The sequence below is a fragment of the Cucumis sativus genome, chromosome 5, assembly GCF_000004075.3.
Source record: "Cucumis sativus cultivar 9930 chromosome 5, Cucumber_9930_V3, whole genome shotgun sequence".
Lineage (NCBI taxonomy): Eukaryota > Viridiplantae > Streptophyta > Magnoliopsida > Cucurbitales > Cucurbitaceae > Cucumis > Cucumis sativus.
In genome coordinates, this window is record NC_026659.2 from 17886624 (window position 1) to 17909406 (window position 22783).

The 22783-nt window shown below is 34.9% G+C and overlaps 1 protein-coding gene across 3 annotated transcripts; it reads left to right on the forward strand.

Moving 5' to 3' along the window:
* The first annotated feature begins 4806 nt into the window (after window positions 1-4806).
* On the forward strand, window positions 4807-22388 carry LOC101212864. 3 transcript variants are annotated; one of them, XM_011656899.2, is made up of 19 exons: window positions 4809-6407; window positions 11656-11741; window positions 11950-12303; window positions 12420-12503; window positions 12608-12976; window positions 14885-14945; window positions 16777-16840; window positions 16943-17040; window positions 17127-17375; window positions 18144-18391; window positions 18488-18640; window positions 18721-18942; window positions 19146-19199; window positions 19328-19393; window positions 19515-19655; window positions 19730-19783; window positions 20190-20249; window positions 21167-21571; window positions 21654-22388. In XM_011656899.2, exons 1-19 carry the CDS (start codon window positions 5180-5182, stop codon window positions 21819-21821), a joined length of 4164 nt encoding a protein of 1387 aa, XP_011655201.1. In that variant the 5' UTR covers window positions 4809-5179; the 3' UTR covers window positions 21822-22388. The 3 variants fall into 3 exon arrangements, with proteins under 3 accessions (XP_031742175.1, XP_011655201.1, XP_011655203.1); XM_011656901.2 differs by having other exon boundaries at window positions 16958-17040; XM_031886315.1 differs by lacking the exon at window positions 21654-22388 and having other exon boundaries at window positions 4807-6407; window positions 21121-21452.
* The last annotated feature ends 395 nt before the right edge of the window (window positions 22389-22783 follow it).

Below are 22783 nucleotides of genomic sequence, written 5' to 3' on the forward strand. Positions count from 1 at the left end.
GCCTTAGAGCATGTTTGGAATAGGAATGAAGTGAAGTAATACTTCACTCATTGTTAGTTTTAGTACGAGGTTTGGCGTTATAATTTAAAATAACACGTGTCTTTACTATTCTTCAATTTTTGGGTATTTGTTTCAAAGAATGAAAAGTTTGTTGACCAATTTTTGGATACCACCGCAAGTGATCGTCACCGGTCAATCTCTGACCATCACCTCTGGTGACTCTACTCTCAACAACCATTGTCACCGATCAACTATGAAATTTTTTAATAAAAATATTTTAGTATATATAGGAAACCAAAATATACAAATAAAAAATAAAAAAAATTAAAAACACATTTCTGTTTTATTTTGAGAAGTTTTTATAAAAGAAAAAGTGTTAAATAAAATTGATTTTTTAAAAATCTTTTTGTAAGTGATTCCCAATAAGCCTTTATTTTAATTAAAATAATATTTTGTGAAGGTGTTTTTTTCTTTTTTCCTTTTTGAGTATTTTTTCTAAATTATTGTTATTATTAGTTTATCTTTTTAAATTGTGACTTTTTTTTCTTTGTTTAAAATTAATACTTTATTCATTTTAGGGGATAATGCTAGTGTGTGTATATAGAGAGAATGTCGAATATATATCAAAGAAATTCCACATACATGCTTCCTTTTCTACTAATATATATATAATTAAGTATATTTATATAGCCTTTGTGTAGAAATCTCTAATTTAATTTGATAACATATTTTTTTTGTTGGTCAATTTAAATGGCTCCAATACATAGAATTATCTTTTAAACTTTTTGAACTTAAAAATCATAATGTTGGAAAGAAATTAGCTGTCAAATAAAAATTAGAATTTTAAACTTTATGAAAAATATAATTTGATAAAAAAAGCACATTTACAAAAATAGCATAATACTCAAAAATTTACAAAATTTACCAAACTTTCTTTACATATTTAAATTATTTGTTATATTTTTTTAAATAGTTTTATTTTTGTGTGCTATCCATAACAATTCTCCTAATTAAACTATACTTTTTCAATAATTAAAGTCAAGATTAAAATACTAGTTTATTTTAAATTGAAGTTAGCATATTATGATTAAAAAAAACATGATATTTTTCAAATTAATTAAAGTGACAGAAGTGTATGAAAATTTATTTCAAAACCTGGGTGGTCTCATTTTGAGTAATATTAAAGTTTTTTGTCTACAAAAGCCAAACAGTGATGTCCTATACTTAGTTTTTAGCTCCGTCCCGAAACATTAAAAAAAAAAAGGTCAATGTTATAGTCTAGATAGAAGCTACCCGACTTAAAACAATGTCAAAGGTCTCACAAGTTCACATCTAACTACTGAGTAGTCTCATTTTTTAGTAATATTAAAGTTTTTTTGCTCGCAAAAGCCGAACGATGAAGCCCCATACTTAGTTTTTTAGCTTCGTCCCCAAACGTCGAAAAAATGGTCAATGTTATAGCCTATAATGAAGCTACCCAACTCAGAACAATGTCAAAGGTCTCGAAAGTTCACATCTAACTACCGGGTGGTCTCATTTTGAGTAATATTAAAGTTTTTCGCTCACAAAAGCCAAACAGTGATGCCCCGGACTCAGATTTTTAGCTTCGTCCAGAAGCATCGAAACAAGGGCCAATATTATAATCTAGAAAAATGCTACCAACTTAGAGCAATGCAAAAGATTTCGAAAGTTCACATCTAACTACTAGGTGATCTCATTTTGAGCAATATTAAAGTTCTTTGCCCACAAAAGCTGAACGGTGATACCCATACTCTATTTTTTAGCTCCGCCCAAAAACGTCGAAAAAATAGTCAATGTTATAGCCTAGAAAGAAAGTACCCAACTTAGAACAATGCAGAAGGTGTCGAAAGTTCACATCTAACTACTGGGTGGTCTCATTTTGAGTAATATTAAAGTTTTTTGCCCACAAAAGCTGAACGGTGATGCCCATACTTTATTTTTTAGCTCCGCCCCAAAACGTCGAAAAAAGAGTCAATGCTATAGCCTACAAAGAAACTACCCAACATAGAACAATGCAGAAGGTGTCGAAAGTTCACATCTAACTACTAGGTGATCTCATTTTGAGTAATATAAAAGTTCTTTGCCCACAAAAGTCAAACGGTGATGCCCCTAACTCAGTTTTTTAGCTCCGTCCCAAAACGTTGAAAAAATGTCTTGAAAGTTCACATCTAAAAATTAAATCTCGAAAGGCCTCTAAATTTCCAATTGATCTTTGATTATTTTTTTATGAATTTCTATATTTATGTTCTAGTAGTTGAATTTCTATTTTTATAAACAGTGATAATTTGACATTTTAATTGTTTTAAATAAGAAATTTGATAATATTTTATCGAAAATAAAACAACATTAGAAATGTATATAAATTTCAAGTAAATGTGGATTTAAATTATAAAAAAAAAATGAAAAATATTTCTCTGAGGGAACCCGATCTCTGCAAAATCTCCATCCCTTCCGACGACATCTCTAGCAGCGACCTCTTGTAAATTAGTAAGATGAATCTTTGATAAACGTGCAAAAGAAAGAAATAAGGAAAAAATAAATTTCTTAAAAATGCAAAGACTACAACAATAAATATGGTTGAAATTGAGTTATTTGATACCTCTTTAAGTTTTTGTTTCAAGAACATATTTAAATACATTTGTGTCATTCCAATGCTAGTAGACACATAAAATTCAAACGTGCCAATTGATAACATTGATGTTTTTTTGGGGCTATTTGGGATGTTTGGTTGAGCTCAAACGTTTATCCTTGAAGTGTTTAGGGTGGAGGGTTAAAATCAAATGTTAGAAGTTGTCCACACGAGGTTATTAGATAAACATGTTTCGTGGAGTTGAATTTATGTTTATGTTGTGTTTATGTTGATTTAGTGCAAAATGATTCAATCTCTAATACTTGGTTCTCTGATTCTCTCTCGGTTGACTGTGTACGCTTGATGTATGAAAACATACGATTTAATGTTCTTGAAGTTAAAGTCTTAGAAGAATATTTGTATCTCAAAAGAACTTCAACGAGCGATTTAGTCTTTAGGAGCTACTTAGTCTTGTTGTTTTTGGAAAAATTCTCTTTAAGCTCTTTAAAAAAAAAAAAAAAAATTATGAACCCCTACAAATGAAGAACAGAACTTTTCTCTACTCAATTTTAATCAAGCCCCTTAAGCCAAACCACAAGGATTTGTGTTTTATTTGACATTTGAGCTAAAATAAGTTTTTTTTTCCAATAAATAATATATAATTATAACAAAATAATTTGATTAAACTGTCATAATAAAAACATCACCGGGATTTGCCATTTATGTCTCAATGTAAATTTAGGACACATGACAACTTTTAATAAGTGTCAAGTTCAGTTGTTTGTATTTACATTATTAATTTGATAAATACGTGACAATTTGTGGTTGATCTAGTATGTGATCAAGTTTTAAATAAATATGTTTTTTTACGGTGACTATTTTGTTTGAAAACTTTTTTTAAAATGAAGTTAAAGGTTCATTTTTTGATCATGCATTTGTAAAAAAAAAAAAAAGTTTAAGCAGCCAATTTACAAATTTTGTGCACGTAATGTTTCTAGTTAAGTTGAACAAACAAATATGGTAAGTGAATTATCTTCCAAATGTGATTGTACTGTAATGACTCTATTAATGCCAATGGTCACATCTTACATAGGTGGCATAAAAAATATGTACTAAAGGTCACATTCTTCGCCTCACTATAGTGTATAAAAAAAATTGTATATGATATAGGTCAATAAACGATCAAATTCACTCTCACAAATAAATTACACAAAAATCCATCAAAATCTATCTACAACTTTCTTTCATCTCCAAAACTCTTTCTACTTATCTTTTTGCCACGACCTATGTTACTTTTTGGATTAACTTGAAAAAAAATATTTTTTTCCAAAAGGTTCTTTTGATAAAATTGATCAAAATAAAATACTCATTCGTTCAAAAATTTTTTCTCAAACATATTTAAATACAAGTTTGTTTGAGTTATTACTTACTAAAAGTAATCTCATTTATGTCCAATTATTATAAAAATGACTATAAAATAATATGAATATTCATATAATGGTCGTTAGAGTTGTGGAGTTGATTGCTTTAGAATGGAACAAAAGGAGTACAGACAGACCTTCTTAGTACAAACCGATCGTTGGTAAGTCCATTAGTCGATTTAGGTCTATTTAAACTTTTGAAAATTAAAAAAAAATATATTTTTGATTTGAAAATTTCCCAAAACTAACATTAACAAAATCTCTTTAGGTTGAGTTTATATCTTTAAGTCATATAAAGTCATACCCTCAGGGAATCAAGCACATAGTGAACCAAATCCAATGATTTCAAAGCTCATGTTTGGCATCTCTAATGTTGGTAAAAGCAAGACTTGTGTGTTGGTAAAAAAAGAATTTGGTTCAAAGAAGAAAAAACATTTTAATAAATTTAATTTTTTTTTTTTTGGTTGAAAAAGTGAGAATCTTGAATAGGTTAGAAATAAAATTGAAAAATTATAAATGATTAAGATCAATATGTTTAATTTAATTTTAAAGTACGAAAAGAAAGCATCTGGGAAAAGTAAAAAAGAAACATACAAAAGCAAAAAACTCGAGGAATCGAAATACTGTAAAAAAGAAAAAAGAAGAAAAAGAAAAAGGCAATGATCGGGTAAAACAATTACATAAGTCAGACGAATGGATGAATGGCACGTATACAATGAGGAAGGTAGTAGCGCAGAGTTTATACTTCCTCACTACATCCTAATATTTCTCTCCTATTAAAATATCTTCTAGAAACGAACCGCCTTCACTGCCTGCAAATAACGCGAATCTCTCTCTCATCCCAATCGAAAGCGAAATCGAATTGCGAACAAAATTAAAATCATTTCACAGGAAAAAGGGATCCGAAAACAACAAGAATCATACTAATTTCAGACCCCAATTCTGGTTTCGGCTCATCCTTTCCTCATCTTTATTCTTCTTGCGAACAAAGAATTGGACCAGAATTTCAGGATTAGGGTTAGGGTTAGGGTTTGTTTTTCTACATACCGAGGTGGGTCTCGATCAGAAAAGCGTAGGTATGTCAGTTTTGGTATTTGGGTAGAGTGGAATTTGGGGATTTGACCATGGTACGCGCCATTGGTGGGTTAGTTTTTGGTTATTGTTGGTGATGACTAGAGACCGATGTCACCTGGGAAAGAAGATGATGGGTAGGGGTGCGGATGGAGGTTGTGGTACTGAGGAAAGGCCTTGTCCAGTGGGAAGAGTGCCAAACAGGATAACGTTGACCCAAACTCAAAAACACCAGGAGAACCAGAAGCTCTCTACTTTGGACATTGATTATTATGCGCAGGCTCAAAAGGCTCTATGTGAGCGTTCGCCATTTGATGTTGCAGAAGAGAGTTCAGCTCCTTCTGTGCCTACTTTGCCTAGTAGGTTGGGTAGCTTCTTGAGTAGACATACGGGTGGGAAGAAACGGCAGAGGAAATCCAGTTCTGGGGCAGACAAGAAGTCTTCTAGGCAAGGTGAAAGGTCGCGTGGTTCCAACATTTGGGTTGAGACAGAGGAGTATTTTAGAGATTTGACGCTGTTTGATGTAGACAATTTGCGTACAGCGTCTTCCTTTAGTGGTTTAGTGGCTAGGAAATGTTTTTCAATTCCGTCGTTAGGAGATGCTCCAGAAGCAAATGTAGGTGGCATTGAGAATGTTATTGATGAGAATACTGATGGGGCCATTGTTAAAGACGAGGTGGATGGATTTCCTTTGTGCTCGGATGTGAGCATGGTTCAAACTAGTGGTTCACCTCTCGAAGACAAGGGTTTCTTGAATTTGGGTTCTTCTTTCGGCTTAGAATGGCTCTTAGGTTGTAGGAATAAGGTGTCTTTAACTTCAGAGCGGCCTTCGAAGAAACGGAAGCTTCTAGGTGGTGATGCAGGATTGGAAAAACTTCTGATTGTTTCTCCTTGTGATGGAAATCCATCTTTGTGCCACTTTTGCTCTAAGGGCGATACTGACAAAGGGTTAAATCCATTAGTTACTTGCAGTTGTTGTCATGTTGTAGTTCATTATAAGTGCTATGGCATAAGAGAGAAAGTCAATGGATCATGGTCGTGTTCTTGGTGTAAGCAGAAGGATGAAACCAATGATTCCACGAAGCCTTGTTTGCTCTGTCCCAAGCAGGGTGGTGCTGCGAAACCTGTACACAAGAACGTTGACGGTGGATTTTCTCTTGAATTTGCTCATTTGTTTTGCAGCCTGTGGATGCCAGAGGTATATATAGAGAACTTGACGCAGATGGAGCCCGTCATGAATCTGGGAGATATAAAAGAAACCCGAAAAAAGTTAGTATGTAACATATGCAAAGTCAAGTATGGAGCCTGTCTTCGGTGTAGCCATGGTATGTTTATTGCTCCATTATTCTATGTCATTCTCCTTTTCTGTTTGGATGATGCATAAGAAGCACATTCGACGTGGCTACTATGGTCGTCAGATTTTGGCTTGTTTTTCTTGTATTATATTTTTGTACTGGGTATATTATTTTTAAGCTATCTGGGAGAAAATCATGTTAATGTCATTTGTACAAAGTATTGAGAAGTTGGTAGAAATCTGAAATCAGCGAAAAATTATTTTCTACTACTCTTGTGGTTTGATTTTATATTTCTGTTTGCTCTCTCCCTCTCTCAGTTTCTTTCTTAATTATGCTTTCTGACTTCTTTGGAAGGTTAGTTGCTGAATTATAAGAAACCCCTCTATTGGTTCATACTTTTATCGTCTCTTTCTCTATTGGTTCTTTCCCCTAAAGATTCCACACGACAACAGTAGCACACACCCTTGTCAACTATAAGAAACGACCCCTTCTCATGGGGCGGATTGAGGAGGAACTCCCCCCATCCTAAAAAAGGTGTATTTAGAAAGATAATTTAAAGACTTCAATGGGCAAGAATCAAGAAGATAAAAGTATGGACGATGCTCAATTAAAGAAATTGGACCAATTAAATTCCATACCTTCCATTTATTTTTCTTTTGTCAAAGAATTTCTATTTTATTGAAATTTCTATCCTATCTTCAATAAAATAGTCATTGACAGGCTTGAAGTTTTGTCTATCCTTTTCCTTTTTCTAATATACACGAGTGTCTTGCCAACTTGAGTGCACATCAACTATTCTCTTGAGACAATTGTTTGAGCTTACTACATAGAGGTTTAAATTTCTCATCCCACATTTGTTGTAAAAAAATTAGGTTGGACCTTTTCGATATTATATACATGAGTTTGGCCGATTTGAGTGTACGTCGACTATTCTTTTGAGACAACTGCCTGAGCATACTGTATTTGGTTTCCTAAACAACTCATAGGATATGAAATCTAGGTTAGGTGGCTATATTGGCTCAAATCCATTCCATATTCTCCTCTTATTATTTACCTGGCATGTATTGACCCTTGGGCCCAACCATGGTTGATTTGTTATCATGTTTCTGAAGGTCGAGCTAGTAGAAGGAAGACAATCTTTCAGAAGCACACTTTGAGCAATTGGAAGTTTTTATAGTCTTTGAGAATAGGGGTAGCTTAATGTTTAATACATTTACTAGGTTAGAGGTTAATATTTCTTATCCCCACATTTGTTGTTAAAGATAAGTTTGGACTTTTTAGATTCATTCATTAAGAGTATTTTCTAAAATCCTTGGCTCTGTTAAATAGCTAGGATTTTGTTGAAAGCTTTTCAAGTGTTCTATTTACCAGCTAGCTGAAGGTACTGTGGCTGGATGGATAGGTTTGAAGAAAAAATTATCGCTAGACACTGCTACACTTAATATCACAGCAGCCAATCTTATAATGTGGGGATGATCTGATTGTAAAGTTTTCCAATGCACAAGCAAAGGTGGTTGAGATATAACTGGCAGCTGCCATAGGGGCAGATGTGCGACCTAATTTTGAGTTAAGCTTTCTTGAATGAGAACACCAGGGATCTTTGGGCTAGAGGTTTATTACTTGCAGAAGTTTCAATTAACTTGTATTCTTCTGTGTGACATTGATATCCTATGTCATATATGTAGTGTTTAAACTGAACTGAAAGAAATATACTACAATTGAAGGTTTTGGAGATTCCCGTCTTCTTTCTTTTATGTTTGGTTCTCTCTGTATCTAATTTATAAGAAACTGATGTACTATATTAAAGAGCATAAAAAAGGCGAGATAGATATCCCCACAAGACCAAAATTTCAGAAGGGGGCCCATTTGTGTTCTGTACAAGGTCATAACTACAAAATTACTAAATTACTAGACAGAGAGCAGTAAATGGAAGCAAAGAGATAGTCTCAAAACTCCTTAGGTTAGAGGAATCCCTTTGAAGACCCACAGCCTCCAAAGAAGCCATCACCATGTTTGACCTCAAAACTCTAGCATGGCCTTCAAAGGGATTGCAGTTAAGCCAGCCACCTCAATTTTTTTGAACAAGAAACAACTTCTCATTGTTGTAATGAAAAGGAATAAAAGGTTTTTTTAAGATAAGAAACATTTCATTGAAAGAATGAAATAAAGGGTAGGCCCCCAAACACCAAAAGGTGATTACAAGAGAGATTTTCCATTGGAAACTAAATAAGAAAAACTCAAATGTTTAAATGGTTGCTTAAATTTGCACCAGTACAATGTAGTAGAAAGAACCAAATCCAAAAGTGATTAAAACTGGAAGAAGGATCTCAAAAGACGTTTGTTGCGCTTGCCCCACAAAGTTCAGGAAAATGCCCGTTAGAAAGCCAGCCAAACAGTCTTGGTACCATGGAAAGGATGATCAACGAGCAACAAAGCCAGATTATCAAACATATTATGAGAGAAAACCGCTGGCCAATCAAAAGCAGGGATCAAAATATGCCAAAAGTGTGAAGCAAAAGGAGATGAGCGGTAGATTCGGAATGATCATGACACTTATAACACCAAAAAGGAGAAATAGTCATATACGACATTGAATTTGGAGACGATCAATGATATTAATAGCACCAAGGCTTAGTTCCCATGAGGAAATTTTGATTTTCTTTGGCAAATGATCCATCCAAATAGCAGAATAAAAATCCTTGACATAGGGATCAGAGAAGGAATAAATGTTCTCGCAAAAGGAGAGAAGAAAAGCTATGAACAACATATACTATCCAATAGATCTGAAGTTTCTAACAATTGCGAACATGCCTTCTTCAAATACTGAAAAAAATAAAAAATTACTACAAAAAACACCAGAGACCTAAGATTCGACCACTGATTGAAAAATATCCAACAAAGAGAAAACTGAAAACTCTTCAAATTTGCACAGACTAGAAATTTGATAAAGGGAACTTTTGATGAAGCAGCACCAAGAAGCCTTCTCAATTTTTATCATGGACATTTTTGATGGATCAAACAGATAGAACAATCTGTTGCACCCAGCTCTCTCAAAATCACAGTGAAGGAAAATGTGCCCTTGATTCTCTGAACCCCTTCTGCACATTACATACGAATTTGGGGAAATGCAATCTTTGAAAGTTGCGCTTTCTAAGGTCTTTTGTACATTGACACGGCCATTTCATTTGAAAAAGACCATATTCGCACTTAGAAGTGGAACTCATCATGTGGAGTTGTGCTACCCATTGCATCTTGTGGAGCTGTGCTACCCGTTGCCTTTTGTGGTGTATTGGGAAAGAAAGGAATAGTAGAATTTTTTAAGATAATTATAATTCTTTTGATTTTTTTTGGACTGTGTTGCAACACACAGCTTCTTGGTGGAGTATAAATTATACCAAACACTTTTGTAATTATAGCCTTTTTATGATTTTCAACAATTGGAAGGCCCTTATTATTTAGTTTCTCTTGGGGAGGGCCCTCTTGTCCCTTGTCCTTAGGCTGTTTATCTTTTGCTCTCTGAATATATATATCTGTTTCTTATAAAAAAAAAAGAAAAAAGAAGTGGAACTCATCATTATCATGAAATTTAATTGGTGGTTCCTTGAGAACAAATATTGTCAATTATTAGAAGATTCAGCAGTACTATGCTGCACAATGAATGGTCAGGGGTGCCTCTCTATTCAGGTTTGATTTTTTATTTTCTTCCTCAATTTTGTTATAGAATCCAAAGTGGACTAAGTAACGAGAGTTAGTTGGCAAGGACGAAAAATCTTCTTAGCTACAACTAAATCACTTAAAAAAATGTCTATCCAAATTACATTAGAAATTCCAAGGGGGCTTTTGACTTTTTCATACTAGAAATTGAATAGCTATAAGCCTATAACAATCTGATAATATTATTTGAAATATTAATCTTTATACATATTGATTATAAATTAATGACATGGTTAAATTACATTTGGTAATAAGATTTTGTTGTATAACTTGCTAAATACTGCTTTAAAATTAATTATTAATAATTTAAAAATTAAATTGCATTTCATATTAGCTTCTTTTTGTGGTTTAATGTGCAACGTCCAATACTAACATGGCCTATGTTGATCATTCCCCTAATTTCGTTATGCATTCTAAACAGCCCTTAAAGTTTACATATTTTGAACAACCATTGAATAAATCCCCAGCTGAAGTGTGCTGTGGCTTCGTTGACCCTTAACATTCTTAGGGCAATCTGATTTGGTGCAATTTGGTGAAACTTAGCCTTGGTCAGTTTGGTTAACAAATATGGACAAGAGGAAAATTTGTAGACAGGATTAAAGATACTGGATTTTGCAATCAGAGAAATCTTAGAAATTAGATAGTTATTCATGTTCTCCTCAAGCATACTCATGTAATTGCAACTTCTTTTTGGTTAGTGCCATTTGGAGTATTTTTCAGGTATGGAGGATCCCTTCCCCTCTTTTTGTAGTTTTTCTTGGATAATATTTTTTTATCCAGGAGGAAATAAGTTCTAAACACTGTTATGATCCTGCTTCGATTGAAAAAAAAAGCTTATTCATTTCCAATCATATGACTTAACATGAAGTGAAACTGTAAGCATTTGACGAGCCCATCTTTTTTTTTTATTGGTAAGCAGTATTCCTCCATAAATGTTCTTTATTCCCTTCAGATCCCTCTCTGGTATATAGGACTGTCAGAGAGTATCGATGGGCTATTTTAACGGTTTTGTGGAAGATTTGGGGGGATATAAATTGAAGAATTTTCCAAGACGTTAAATCTTCCAAGGAAGTCTAGAGTAAGCTACTTTCAGTGCACACTTTAGGTGTAAAAATCGACAGGCAATTAAAAGTCGGTTGGCTCTTGAGAACTATACATCTACGTATGAGATAATAATTTATTCTTTGATATATATGCCAATCCTCACTATGATTTGTTCCTATGGTTTACCGTCTTGTACTGTCTTTGCATGGTGGTGAGAACAGGAGCTTTTTCCGTCTTGTGTGTTTTAATTTGTCTTTGCATGGTGGTGAGAACAGGAGCTTTGTCTGTCTTGTATGTTTTAATTTGCACGATTTTGTTGGTTTGATATGGTTCTTCATTGGTTTGTTGTGATGTTCAATTTTATCTATTTTCTTCATTTGTTGGGGGATGATTTTTAGTACTGGATTTAATCTTCCCTCTACTTGTTTTGATTGTTCTGTTTTCATTCCCTCCAACCCAACCCCTTCGAATTCTCTCCTACCCTTTGTTAAAGGTTATCTTGCTGGGTGACTGCTCTCAGGAACCTGCAGAACCTCCTTTCATCCAATTTGTGCAAGGGAGGCTAGTCATAGAATGGAAGTGTGGGCCAAGTATGGGTGTGATAATGTAAGTCTGAATTATTCTCTTTCTAAAATTCGGCCTGTCTAATAACAATTTTACATGCTACTTCAATCAAACCAAGTTAAATGTGACAGTTAAAATGCTACCCAATCACATTTATTTCTTGTTATTCTTATTATTATTTATAAAGAGGTTTGTTGTATTGTCTAGAAAGTGTTCACTTCTGAAAGATCTAAAGGTTTTCTTCTATCAGGTTGAGCTTCGTGCTTTCTGCTCTAAGCACTCAGAAAGTCGAGATAGGAGCAGCGATCAAGACCCTTCGGAGGCTATTAACAGTAGCTCATATGTGGTCAACCACCTTCCTGTGACATTATCAATTAACCGACCACATAAGTTAGTTGGGAGAAGGAACATTGATAGCCTTTTACTCTGTAAGGAGGCTTCTGATACCAACTCTGGAAAATTAGATGATGGCGAATTAGAAGATACAGGATCTGCTGATCCCAATTTAAATGCTGCTTGTGTTGATGCCCAGAAGTCTACTGTCCAGGGGGTTGAGGATCTTAACCCACTTGACTCCCTTAAGTTTGCATCAATAATGAAAAAGGCAAGTTTGTGAAACTATTTTGTTTTCCTTCTTTTTTTTTTCTTTTTCATTTATTATTTTTTAATGGTTTCTTTCTAGGACTGTCTTAATTAAATTGTATGTCTACCTTCGTGCAGTTGATTGATCAAGGAAAAGTGAACGTTAAAGATGTAGCCTTAGAAATTGGCATACCCCCTGATTTATTATGCGCAAAACTTACTGTAATGCCTGTGAATCTGTGATTATGATTTTTTTATGTTATTGTTGATTTGAACTCTTTCCCATATAACAAAGTTCTTGTCTGCTTATGATGCCCATGTTGCAGGCTGAGAACATTGTCCCCGACTTGAAATCCAAAATTGTCCGATGGCTAAGAAATCATGCTTATATTGGTTCCTTGCAGAAAAATTTGAGAGTCAAACTTAAATCGGCTGTATTAGCTAAGGCTGTTGTTGGAGCTGCTGATCGTTCTGAGTCTTTGTCAGTACTTGATTCTGACAATTCAGATCTTATTGCTGATAAGATGGTTACACCTCGAAGAAAAACCAAAAACAGTATTAGCCATTTGAAGAATGATGAAATCAAATCTTCATCTGAAGAAACTTTAGGTTGTTATGGTCTACCAACGCAAAGTAATTCCTTGGACCAGCAAGAAGATTCAAAGAAGGAATGCATACAAGACGCTGGTGAGAAGGTGGGCACCTTATCATTAACTATTATTCTCGCTATTATTGTTTTGGGCTGTTAATTTTGTAACTTTTCTTTTAATTTTTCTCTTACCTATATAGTTTCTTTCTACCCTATGGAATCCATATGATCATGTTTGTTCCCCCTTGGCCCTGCCTGGTTGTTTGATTTCTGGATAGGTGGACTTATAAAGTATCCAGTCATAGGACAATGTCATGAAGAATGCTGTTTGTTTATTGAGATGGTTAAATAATGATCTTACTTGAACGAGATTTGTTTTTATAGGTTGTACAAATGTGCCCTTGAGTTAAGGAGATGGACTTGATTATGTCCGCAAAATAGACTGGCACCTTATTCTTATCTGTCTCTATTTTAGTTCATTGTTCATTTGTTGCATTTTCAGGTCTGATAAGATAACATTTGGATGTGCTGGTTTATGGAAAAGTTCTATATAATCAAAATTCGATGTGATGTAAAGTAACCTCAAGGAGAAATCCTCCAAGAACCAAGATCGTGGATATTTTTACTAGAATGAATAATGTGTTTCATACCAGAGGTGAAGACTTCTATTTATAGAGTTCTATTACAAGTAGGTAAAAAGGGACTTAACCTAGAATATTACCTAATTACTCAATTAACCCTTAGTCTTCTTACATCATTCTACCCCTCCAACAAGAAAACTCATCCCGAGTTTTAAAAAGAAGAAATTTATGAAGCAAAAAAAGGAAAAAATAGAAATCTTTCAAGAACCAGGATTGTGGATCTTTTACTAGAAGGAATCATGTGCTTTATACCAACTATCATGGGTTGGCCCAATGGTAAAAAGGGAGACATAGTCTCAATATTTAACGAAGAGGTCATGGGTTCAATCCATGGTGGCCACCTACCTAGGAATTAATTATCTACTAGTTTTCTTGACACCAAAATCTTGTAGTGTCAGGCAAGTTGTCCCGTGAGATTAATCAAGGTGCACGTAAGTTGGTTTGCGAAGACTCCTATTTATAGAGTTCTGTTACAAGTGGGGTAAAAAGGGACTTAACCTAGAATATTACCCAATTAACCCTTGGTTTTCTTACATAACAATGTTTTACAGTATCATAGGTCTCATGCTTTATTGTTCCCAAAAGATGTTCAGCCAATATGTCTACTGGTCACTCGCACGTTGCTTCCTCCATGATCTTAGCAACCCATCAGGTTAATACTTCGGTCATCTTCTTCTTGTCTTTTAAGTTGCAGCAAACAACTAAAAAGAGCCGAGTGGGGTCATTAGGGATAGAGGAATAAGGGCGTCTTTAAAGGAGCGGAGAGGGATTCGAGTGATGTTTGGTCCATTGCTAGGTTTTATGTTTTTCTATGGGCTTTGTTGAGTGGCAACAAAGTCTTTTAGGTTTTGTTTTTCATAGTTGGAGCTCCTTCCTTTAGTGGTGCTTCATTTTGCAGAATTATGCTGTTTTTTTTTTCATTTTTCTGAACAGGTTGGTTTCACATAAAGGATGTTATGTGAAATCATAGAAGATATCATTTTACTTAGTTGGACCCCCCTTCCTCTAGTTGGGGTGTTTTGGTGGGCTTATTTATTTATTTGTATGCTCTTGTATTCTTTCATTTTCTTCTCAAAGAAAGTTGTTACTTTTATTTTTAAAAGAACATGAAAGATGTTGTGTAGGAACTTTTTTTTACCACTGTTATATAGGAATGTTGAACGTTCAGGTTGTGGCTTATCTTATGCTTTTACCACAGGTTGATGTTTCTCTTTTTTATGCTCCTTATAATTTGAACTGGTGGACTATGCCATGTTTATGAAGTTGCACATTTATTTCCAAAAGCCCAGAGTTACCATACTTCACAATGTTTTTTATTTAGTTTGTGGTATTTCCCATATCCATTGTTACTGATTTTATTTTTATCCATGCAGCATGTAAACGAGTGTGATAGTTCTCAAGGTTCTCCTTCAAGAAATTTTCCAAATGGTGTAGGTATGCTATAAAGTTCTATGATTGGTTTTTCTCCGTATGTTTCTAGCTGAATCATATTTTGGTGTAAACCACCAAAGGTATTTTGAATGAATATTATTCTGGGGTGTTATTTATAGAAGATTTAATACAAAGTTAGTTACTAGGCCATCATAGTTCTCATACTAACAAAATCAACTGGGAGATCTTCCCAAATATTCATAGGAATTGGTAGGGGAGAATATTGGCCAGCATTAGTTGTAGTCCCTTTAGCTCTTTGGCACACAACACGATCTCTTCACAAAGTTATTAGTATCCCTTCTTGCTTGTGGCCAATATATAGATGGAAAGTTTTATCTTGACCAAAGTGACCAGCTAAGCCTCCAGCATGAGCTTCTTTGATTAGGGCTTCTCTTCGCGATGTATGAGGAATGGATAGTTGATCTCCTCTGAAGAGGATTTCCTCAATGATTTTTATTTTTCATCTTTAATTTACTTCGATTACTGTATTTTTAGCATTAGATTCTTTTCATTATATCAATGAAAAGTTCTGTTTCTTAAAAAAAAAAGTGAAAAAGTAGCCCACTAACAAAGCCAGGCTCCAACAATACCAAAGAGGCTTCCAGTTCAGAACAATTACTTTAGACCTAATGGATTTTGGCTGAAGACTTTGGAACCTGAAGCCGATGTAGTACCATTAGGCCTAACATGAGACCATACTTCCCCACAAGGTGTCTTACAGTCCCTCTAGAAACTCTGATTTCCACTAAAGAGGTATTCTGTTTTATATTCTTAAAAATTTCTAGGGTTGTATAGTTTTGATTCAGTTTTCCTATAGGTGGCCGATCAAATTCCATTAATGATAAATAGGCTTATGTTATCCACCTATTGGTGATTTGGAGCTTCTCATTTCATTCATCAATGAAATTTGTTTCTCTTCTTAAAAAAAATGTCATATGGCTTTTTTTCTTTTGGGAAGGAGAGGAATGCTACAACCTATGAAGATAAACCAGTTCTTTTTTTATTCCTTTTGTAATTTTTTCAAAACATGACCTCTTGGTGGATTTCTTTACATACAAAATTATTCTATTATCATAACCCCCTTCATGGTTATTAACGATTGGAAGATCCTTCTTGTATACCTTTTAGGAGGGTTCTCTCTACATTGACCCTTAGGTTGTTCCTCATTTTTTGTGGAATATGCTTCTCTGAAGTTTCTTACAAAAAAAGGTAGATTTATTTTTTCATAGTAATATATATTTCTTTGATGAATGAATTATTCTAAAAAGGGGCACAATCAGGTTTTTAAATGCATGCTCATGGCGCACTAAGGTGCAGTGGCCCTCTGGAGCCAGGCGCACAAAAGGCGCAAGGCTTTTCTTCTCTTTTTGAGGTGCACTAGATATAAAAATATTGCATTACAAAGAGAAAACATAGTTGAAGTAGAAATATGGAAAAAAAGACTCTAAATCCAATAAATTTTGCATTTAGGCTTAGTAAACTTGATTCTTTTAGTTAATAAAGAAGGAAAACCCTTTATTATTATTATTTTTAAAGTAATGAAAAAGCCCCAAGGCTCAGGGCTTTGAGCTTGGGGCTTCACAAAAGGCACATGCCTTATTTTGTTATCCTTGCCTTGGAAGGTGAGTCGCCAAACCTGTGCCTTGAGCCTAGGTGCATACTCGAGAGGGCTTTTTAAAACACTGGGCATAAGTAGATGCTTTCATGCTCCCAATGACCCTCGCACCAATAGACAGAAAAAATGGATCTTCAAATATTTACTTGTGAACTTATTGGATCCTTGAGTTTCCCCCTAGAATATTGGTTTCTCATTTTTCTGTTAAATGTTGTCTAGTAGAAGGCAATCAATTGGAGGGTTCCGTTTCTGGCCACGATTCTTCAATAAGTGCAGTTCATGGGTATGTGAATATTTCAAATTGTTGATTTGGTTTGAAGGCTTTTGACTAGTAACTTAGTTTTATATGTTATCGCTGATGTCACAAGTTTTCTAAACATTCTAGAGGAATATTCTGCAGAAAAGCTGGAGAGTCCCCTGGTTCTTATTTGCATCCATTCGTTCGAGCGAAGATGACGTATATGTTGCATGGAAAGCTTCTAAGTAACTACACATTTGGATCTCCTGCTAAAGTATTTCATGCTACTCGGTATGCATTGAGTTTGTTATGACATTATTTTACTTTACAGATGTGCCTGAAGGGGAAATTTCATGTTGTCAAGAATCTTCCAATGCTGGCAGTTGCTATGATCGCCAACACCAGCATTTAGACTGCAATAACGTGAGTTGCAATTCTGGTGGATTTAGTCCGAAGCAGCAAGTGAATAAAAAAATAGATGGAATCATAAAGATGTCTCCAGAAGATGAAATTGAGGGGGAAATTATATTTTATCAGCACAGATTACTTGCAAATGCAGTTTCAAGAAAGTGGTTCACTGGTATTTTAATTGTTCTTTCAAACTTCATTTTATATGTTGGTTTTTTTACTCATTGTTGTTTATTTGCTCTCCCCCATGAAAATTTGAAAGCATCTAGGCATCATTAATAACTATCAACCAAAAGAGAGGGTTTAAATCCGATATTTGATCCTTGACTTGAATTCTTAGGCTTTCCATTTTGGTTGCTCAACCTCCAAATAGTCTTAATTTAGCCATTGAATCTTTTTAGAGTACTTTGGTCTTTATATCAGTGTTCTACCAACCATCAAAGGTTGTCCTAGCGGTAGAGATAGTCTCTATTACTAAGAGATCATAGGTTCCATCCATGGTGACCATGTACTTAGGAATTAATTTCTTACGACACTCATGGATATAAAAAATGTTATTATTCTACTATCAATTTTCTCTACCCAATTTCTGCATGAGCCAAACGGTAGGACCTTAATGCATGCCATGCCAGCTTGTTAATATGTGTGTTGAAGTTGCATCATTCATCAGTTAAATATTTGATACCAATAAAATGGTAAGCATCGATTTTTTTTTTTTTTTGAAAGTTCATGCACTAAATTAGACCTTTGAAACACCGCTTAAAAAATTTAACCATTGACGGTAAAAATGGCAAAGGAAAATGGGTTTCTATTCAACAGTGTATATACTTAAATTGACTGTATTAGTTAAAAAATCTGGCGACTGTTCAATTTACCATGAAGTGTCGCAAGAAAGCTCCCTCTAATAACTTTTGGTGTATGACACGAATCATTTTTGCAGATCATTTAATTTGTAACGTTGTTAAGAGTCTTCCAAAGGAGATTGATGAAGCAAGAAGTACTAGATGGGATGCTATTCTTATTAATCAGTATTATAGTGGACTCAGAGAAGCAAAGAAACAGGGTAAGAAAGAAAGAAGACATAAGGAAGCACAGGCTGTACTAGCTGCTGCAACAGCTGCTGCTGCTGCCTCTTCTAGGATGTCATCATTCAGAAAAGATGTATACGAAGAATCTACTCACAGAGAGGTTTTTTTATGACTTTTTGTTGGGACTCTTTACTGCACTTTATGCAATATCTGTTGATAAGCGACTAATGATGAAATGTTCGGCAATTCTTCCCAGTTGATGCCTCGTGCAAAAGAAACGCCTACTAAGGTTGCTCTCCCAAAGACTTCACTAGAATCAGATTTCTGTAAAGAGCACGCTAGATCCTGTGATATCTGCAGGAGGCCAGAGACAATATTAAAGCCAATTTTAGTCTGCTCAAGCTGCAAGGTTTCCATTCTCTTCTGCTTGTTTTTGTGGAAAAGGAAAAATAAATCTTATATTTGATTGCCATGTGGTGTATATATCAGGTTTCTGTACATCTGGATTGCTACCGGACTGTGAAAGAGTCCTCAGGTCCATGGTGCTGTGAATTATGTGAAGAATTGTCGCTATCAAGAGGGTCTGGAGCACCGGTAGTCAATTTTTGGGAGAAATCTTATTTTGTGGCAGAATGTGGTCTGTGTGGTGGCACCACAGGTGCATTCAGGAAATCATCTGATGGTCAGTGGGTTCATGCCTTCTGTGCAGAGGTAAGATGATTTTTCAAAATTGTAACGAACCTTATTTTCTGTTGTGGAATATAGTAAGATAGTCGCTTTGCCCTTAAAATTTTGAAGTATCATTATTGTCACTCTATACATATAGGATACGACCAATCTGTTGGACAAAATATTTTATGCATTCCTCTTTAAATATTCACTAAATTTTGTCTACTTCATGTATCATCTTGTAGTGGGTCTTCGAATCAACTTTCAAAAGAGGACAAGCGAATCCTGTGGGAGGCATGGTATGTAACATTACTACGTGTTTTACTACTGAATCACTGTTTATGTAGTGTATATTTTTAAAAGTTGAAGTTCATCTCTGTGAGCACTGCCACTTATGGTTGTTGAATCTCTTTTAATGTAATTCCAGGAGACAGTTTCAAAAGGGGCTGACTCATGCTATATTTGTCACCGCAAGCATGGTGTCTGTTTGAAGGTTAGCTAACTTATTTTGCCTCAATATGTCTGTTCTGAATTTATAGTAGTGTGGGAGTGTGGGAATTCCTGTTTTCTTGACTATTGTGATGGTTAAAGTGTCTTGATTTCATGGTCTTCAGTGCAATTATGGCCACTGCCAGTCCACTTTTCATCCCTCGTGCGGTAGAAGTGCTGGATGTTACATGACTGTAAAGTCTTCTGGTGGTAAGTTGCAGCACAGAGCATACTGTGAAAAACATAGCTCAGAGCAGAGAGCAAAGGTACTCTATCTTGTAATGATTTCTGTTCTTGTTTTATACAACTGTGACATCCGACTTTGAACGAACGTGGACAGGCTGAGAACCAAACACATGGGATTGAGGAATTAAATAGAGTCAAGCAAATTAGGGTAATTTTTTTTTCGTTATAATAATTTCCTATAAAGTCACTTCTGTCATATTTGCAAGACGATGCTTATATCTTATGATTACATTTAGGTGGAACTTATGATTTTTGATAGATTGTATTAGATTATGTGAATAATCTTTTAATTTTAATCAATTAACTATTTTCTGATATTATTTTACTTCCATTATGTAGAGTTGGTGAATGTAACAAGTGATCTTTAAATTATGTTTGAAAAGGTTTCTTGACCACAATCATTTATGACAGCATTTTTAATTACATTGTGAGACTAATTTCATTTATATGGTCTGCAGTCTGCCTTGTGTTTTTACTGGTTTGACTGAATATATGTGAAATTAGGCTATAATTTTTCTATTGTATTGTTGAATTTTCTGTCTCTTCTTTTGCAGGTTGAACTTGAGAGGTTACGCTTACTCTGCGAAAGAATCATCAAGCGTGAGAAGATCAAGGTGTGTGATTTTTAACTGAAAAACCAATTTCTCATAATGTTTATTTACATATTTGGGTTGACTTTTTAAGTGATTAAATTTTCTTTTATTAACTAGTTTTAAATTCTTAGAAAGTCAATCTAAATGGGCCTTATATCTTTTTGGTGGGTAGTTCTCTTTCCACGATTTTTTTCAATAGTTATTTCTCAATCTTTTATTTTTGTTTATTTATTTTGGGGTTGAATCCATTGGGATTAACCTTTATTTAGCAATGAACTTTCCATTGGGATTTGAAAAGCTACAAACTATCAACTTTCACTGAGAATGTCATACTACTTACAAAGCGCAAATAGTAGTCTCCTCAAAACAGTAACAAAACAAACGAAGAATCTTTTCAATTCAAATTATTTCAGGAATGAATTATTCTTGAAGTGTAGTTTGTAAAGAAACACCAGGAAGCCACATAAACTTTAATCATCTCAAAGTTCAATTGTGCTTTCGAGTTAAAAGAAAAGTTTAATTGGACGCAACTCTTGATTCAAAGTGTTGGGTACCCGTGGACATTCACGTTCTGAATATGATTTAAATTAGTACCTAGCCACTCAAGAACTAGCTTTAGTTAGCATTGGCTCATGAAATTGTGAACTTATTTTGGCTCTCAAAGTGTTGTCGCTCCATTGGTTTGGGTGCTTGGGGGTTTTGGGGTATATTGGGGAGATTAGAGTGACGGGGTAATACTACTGTGTTATTAAAAAATAATACTACTGTGTTATTAAAAAATAAAAAAGAAATTGAGGACTTGGTGTTAAAATCTATGGACAGGAAAACAGTTATATGGTATAATTTGGGGAATAAAAGTTTGAAATTTCTTCCTTCTTTATGTGTTCCGTAGGGTTTTTCCTCAAAATTAGTCAGAAGACTGCTTTGTATGTTTGCAGAGGGACCTGGTTCTGTGTTCACATGATGTTCTTGCTTTTAAAAGAGACCATGTAGCACGATCAGTACTTGTTCGCTCTCCTTTCTTCCTCCCTGAAGTTAGTTCTGAATCAGCTACGACATCACTGAAGGGGCATGTGGAAGATTTAAAATCGTGCAGTGAAGCTGTGCAAAGATCAGATGATGTAACTGTGGACAGCACAGTTTCTATCAAGCACTGGAACAAGGTACCGTTGTCTTTGGACACTGAGCAAAAGACGGATGATGATAGTACTACATCTCAGAATCCATTCCCTAGAAAATTTGAGGACAGGGGTCAGTATGCTGGGAAGCAAATACCTCAGAGATCTTCTACTACTACATCACGCAATCTTTTAGATGGAGGATTGAGATTCAAGTCTAAAAAGGTACAGCATTATAGTTCCTCTTTCTTGTTATTGCCTACTGATGTGCATGATCCTATCCTGACTTTGGATATTTTGACCGTAGCATGCTGAAACATTTCAGAAAGAGCTGGTAATGACGTCGGAGCAAGCATCAATGAAGAATTCTCTTCTACCTAAGCAGTATCTGTACGTTCCTGCTGATGTCCTTGCCAAGGAGAAGCAGGTCAACCAGGAAACAGGTTCTGCCGAGCCACCGAAATGTGACAGGTAGTTGGAGAAGGCACGCATTTATTGTGTTTAAGATTTCCACGTCAGAGGCCAACCATCCATATGCCTTGGGATGCATATCCTGCTCGGAAACTGAGTCCGAGAACAGTGATATGGCCGATGGAGAAAAACAGCATGGTGAGTGCTGAGATGGCTCCACCGAGAGGCATTGGGTTTTGACTTGGGCAAGAAAAGTTTTGGCCTTGCAGATGTATGTTTGACGTCGATTGTAAGTGTACAGATGGGTAGATTCATGTGTTTGAATGTTGAAATGGGGGCAGATTGAGTTTTCCTCGTTTTTGAGATTGTCTTCCTGGTGGGTAGAGTCAAATTTTTAGAAGTATTAGCCATTGTGTGTCAGGAGGAGTTGGGGGAGGGGGAAAGGAAAGAGTTGCTGCTGTGAAGCCCATTGTAAAGTTAGTGAGTGTATAATTGATAACGCAATCAATCATTCTGTCCATCCTCTTCAAACCAACTCACTGCCCACTTTTAAATAGTACAATAATGCTCAAGCTCAAAATTTGTTCCAATCTTTTAATCCGTTTTATTAATGAAATTAGGAGATTTTTAATTATCAGGTGCAACAATTTCTTTGATTGAAGGGTTCTTATATTAGCTCTAACTTTCAACGGTCTGCCGGGAACAAGATGTCAGCTTGCTAGTCAAGTTGAAATGTGACCTCGTGAAAAAATTGGACAATTTGTCTTGATTTGGTTGAGACTTGAGAAGACATGGTTGTTTCTTCTTTATCAATTTGTTGGTTTGGAAGTCTTCATTAGAATCTTGAATCAAAGATGTGTTAACTCTATCGCTTAGCCTAAAAGATTCCTATTTGACTAATTGTTCCTCTAAAGAGTTAGTCATCTACGAGAATTTTATGATTATAAAAACCAAAAAAATCCATTTGACAAATTTAAACCCGAAGATTGGGCTTTGAAGAACTACAACTTTTAAGTTCTTTTTATT

Bases quoted from the DNA above. Each gene is read 5' to 3' on its own strand.
- LOC101212864 (XM_011656899.2), top strand. From the start codon at position 5,180: ATGACTAGAGACCGATGTCACCTGGGAAAGAAGATGATGGGTAGGGGT. The intron at 17,041-17,126 runs GTAACTACACAT...TTTACTTTACAG, and splicing joins GTTGCATGGAAAGCTTCTAA to ATGTGCCTGAAGGGGAAATT. The intron at 19,394-19,514 runs GTTAGCTAACTT...CATGGTCTTCAG, and splicing joins AGCATGGTGTCTGTTTGAAG to TGCAATTATGGCCACTGCCA.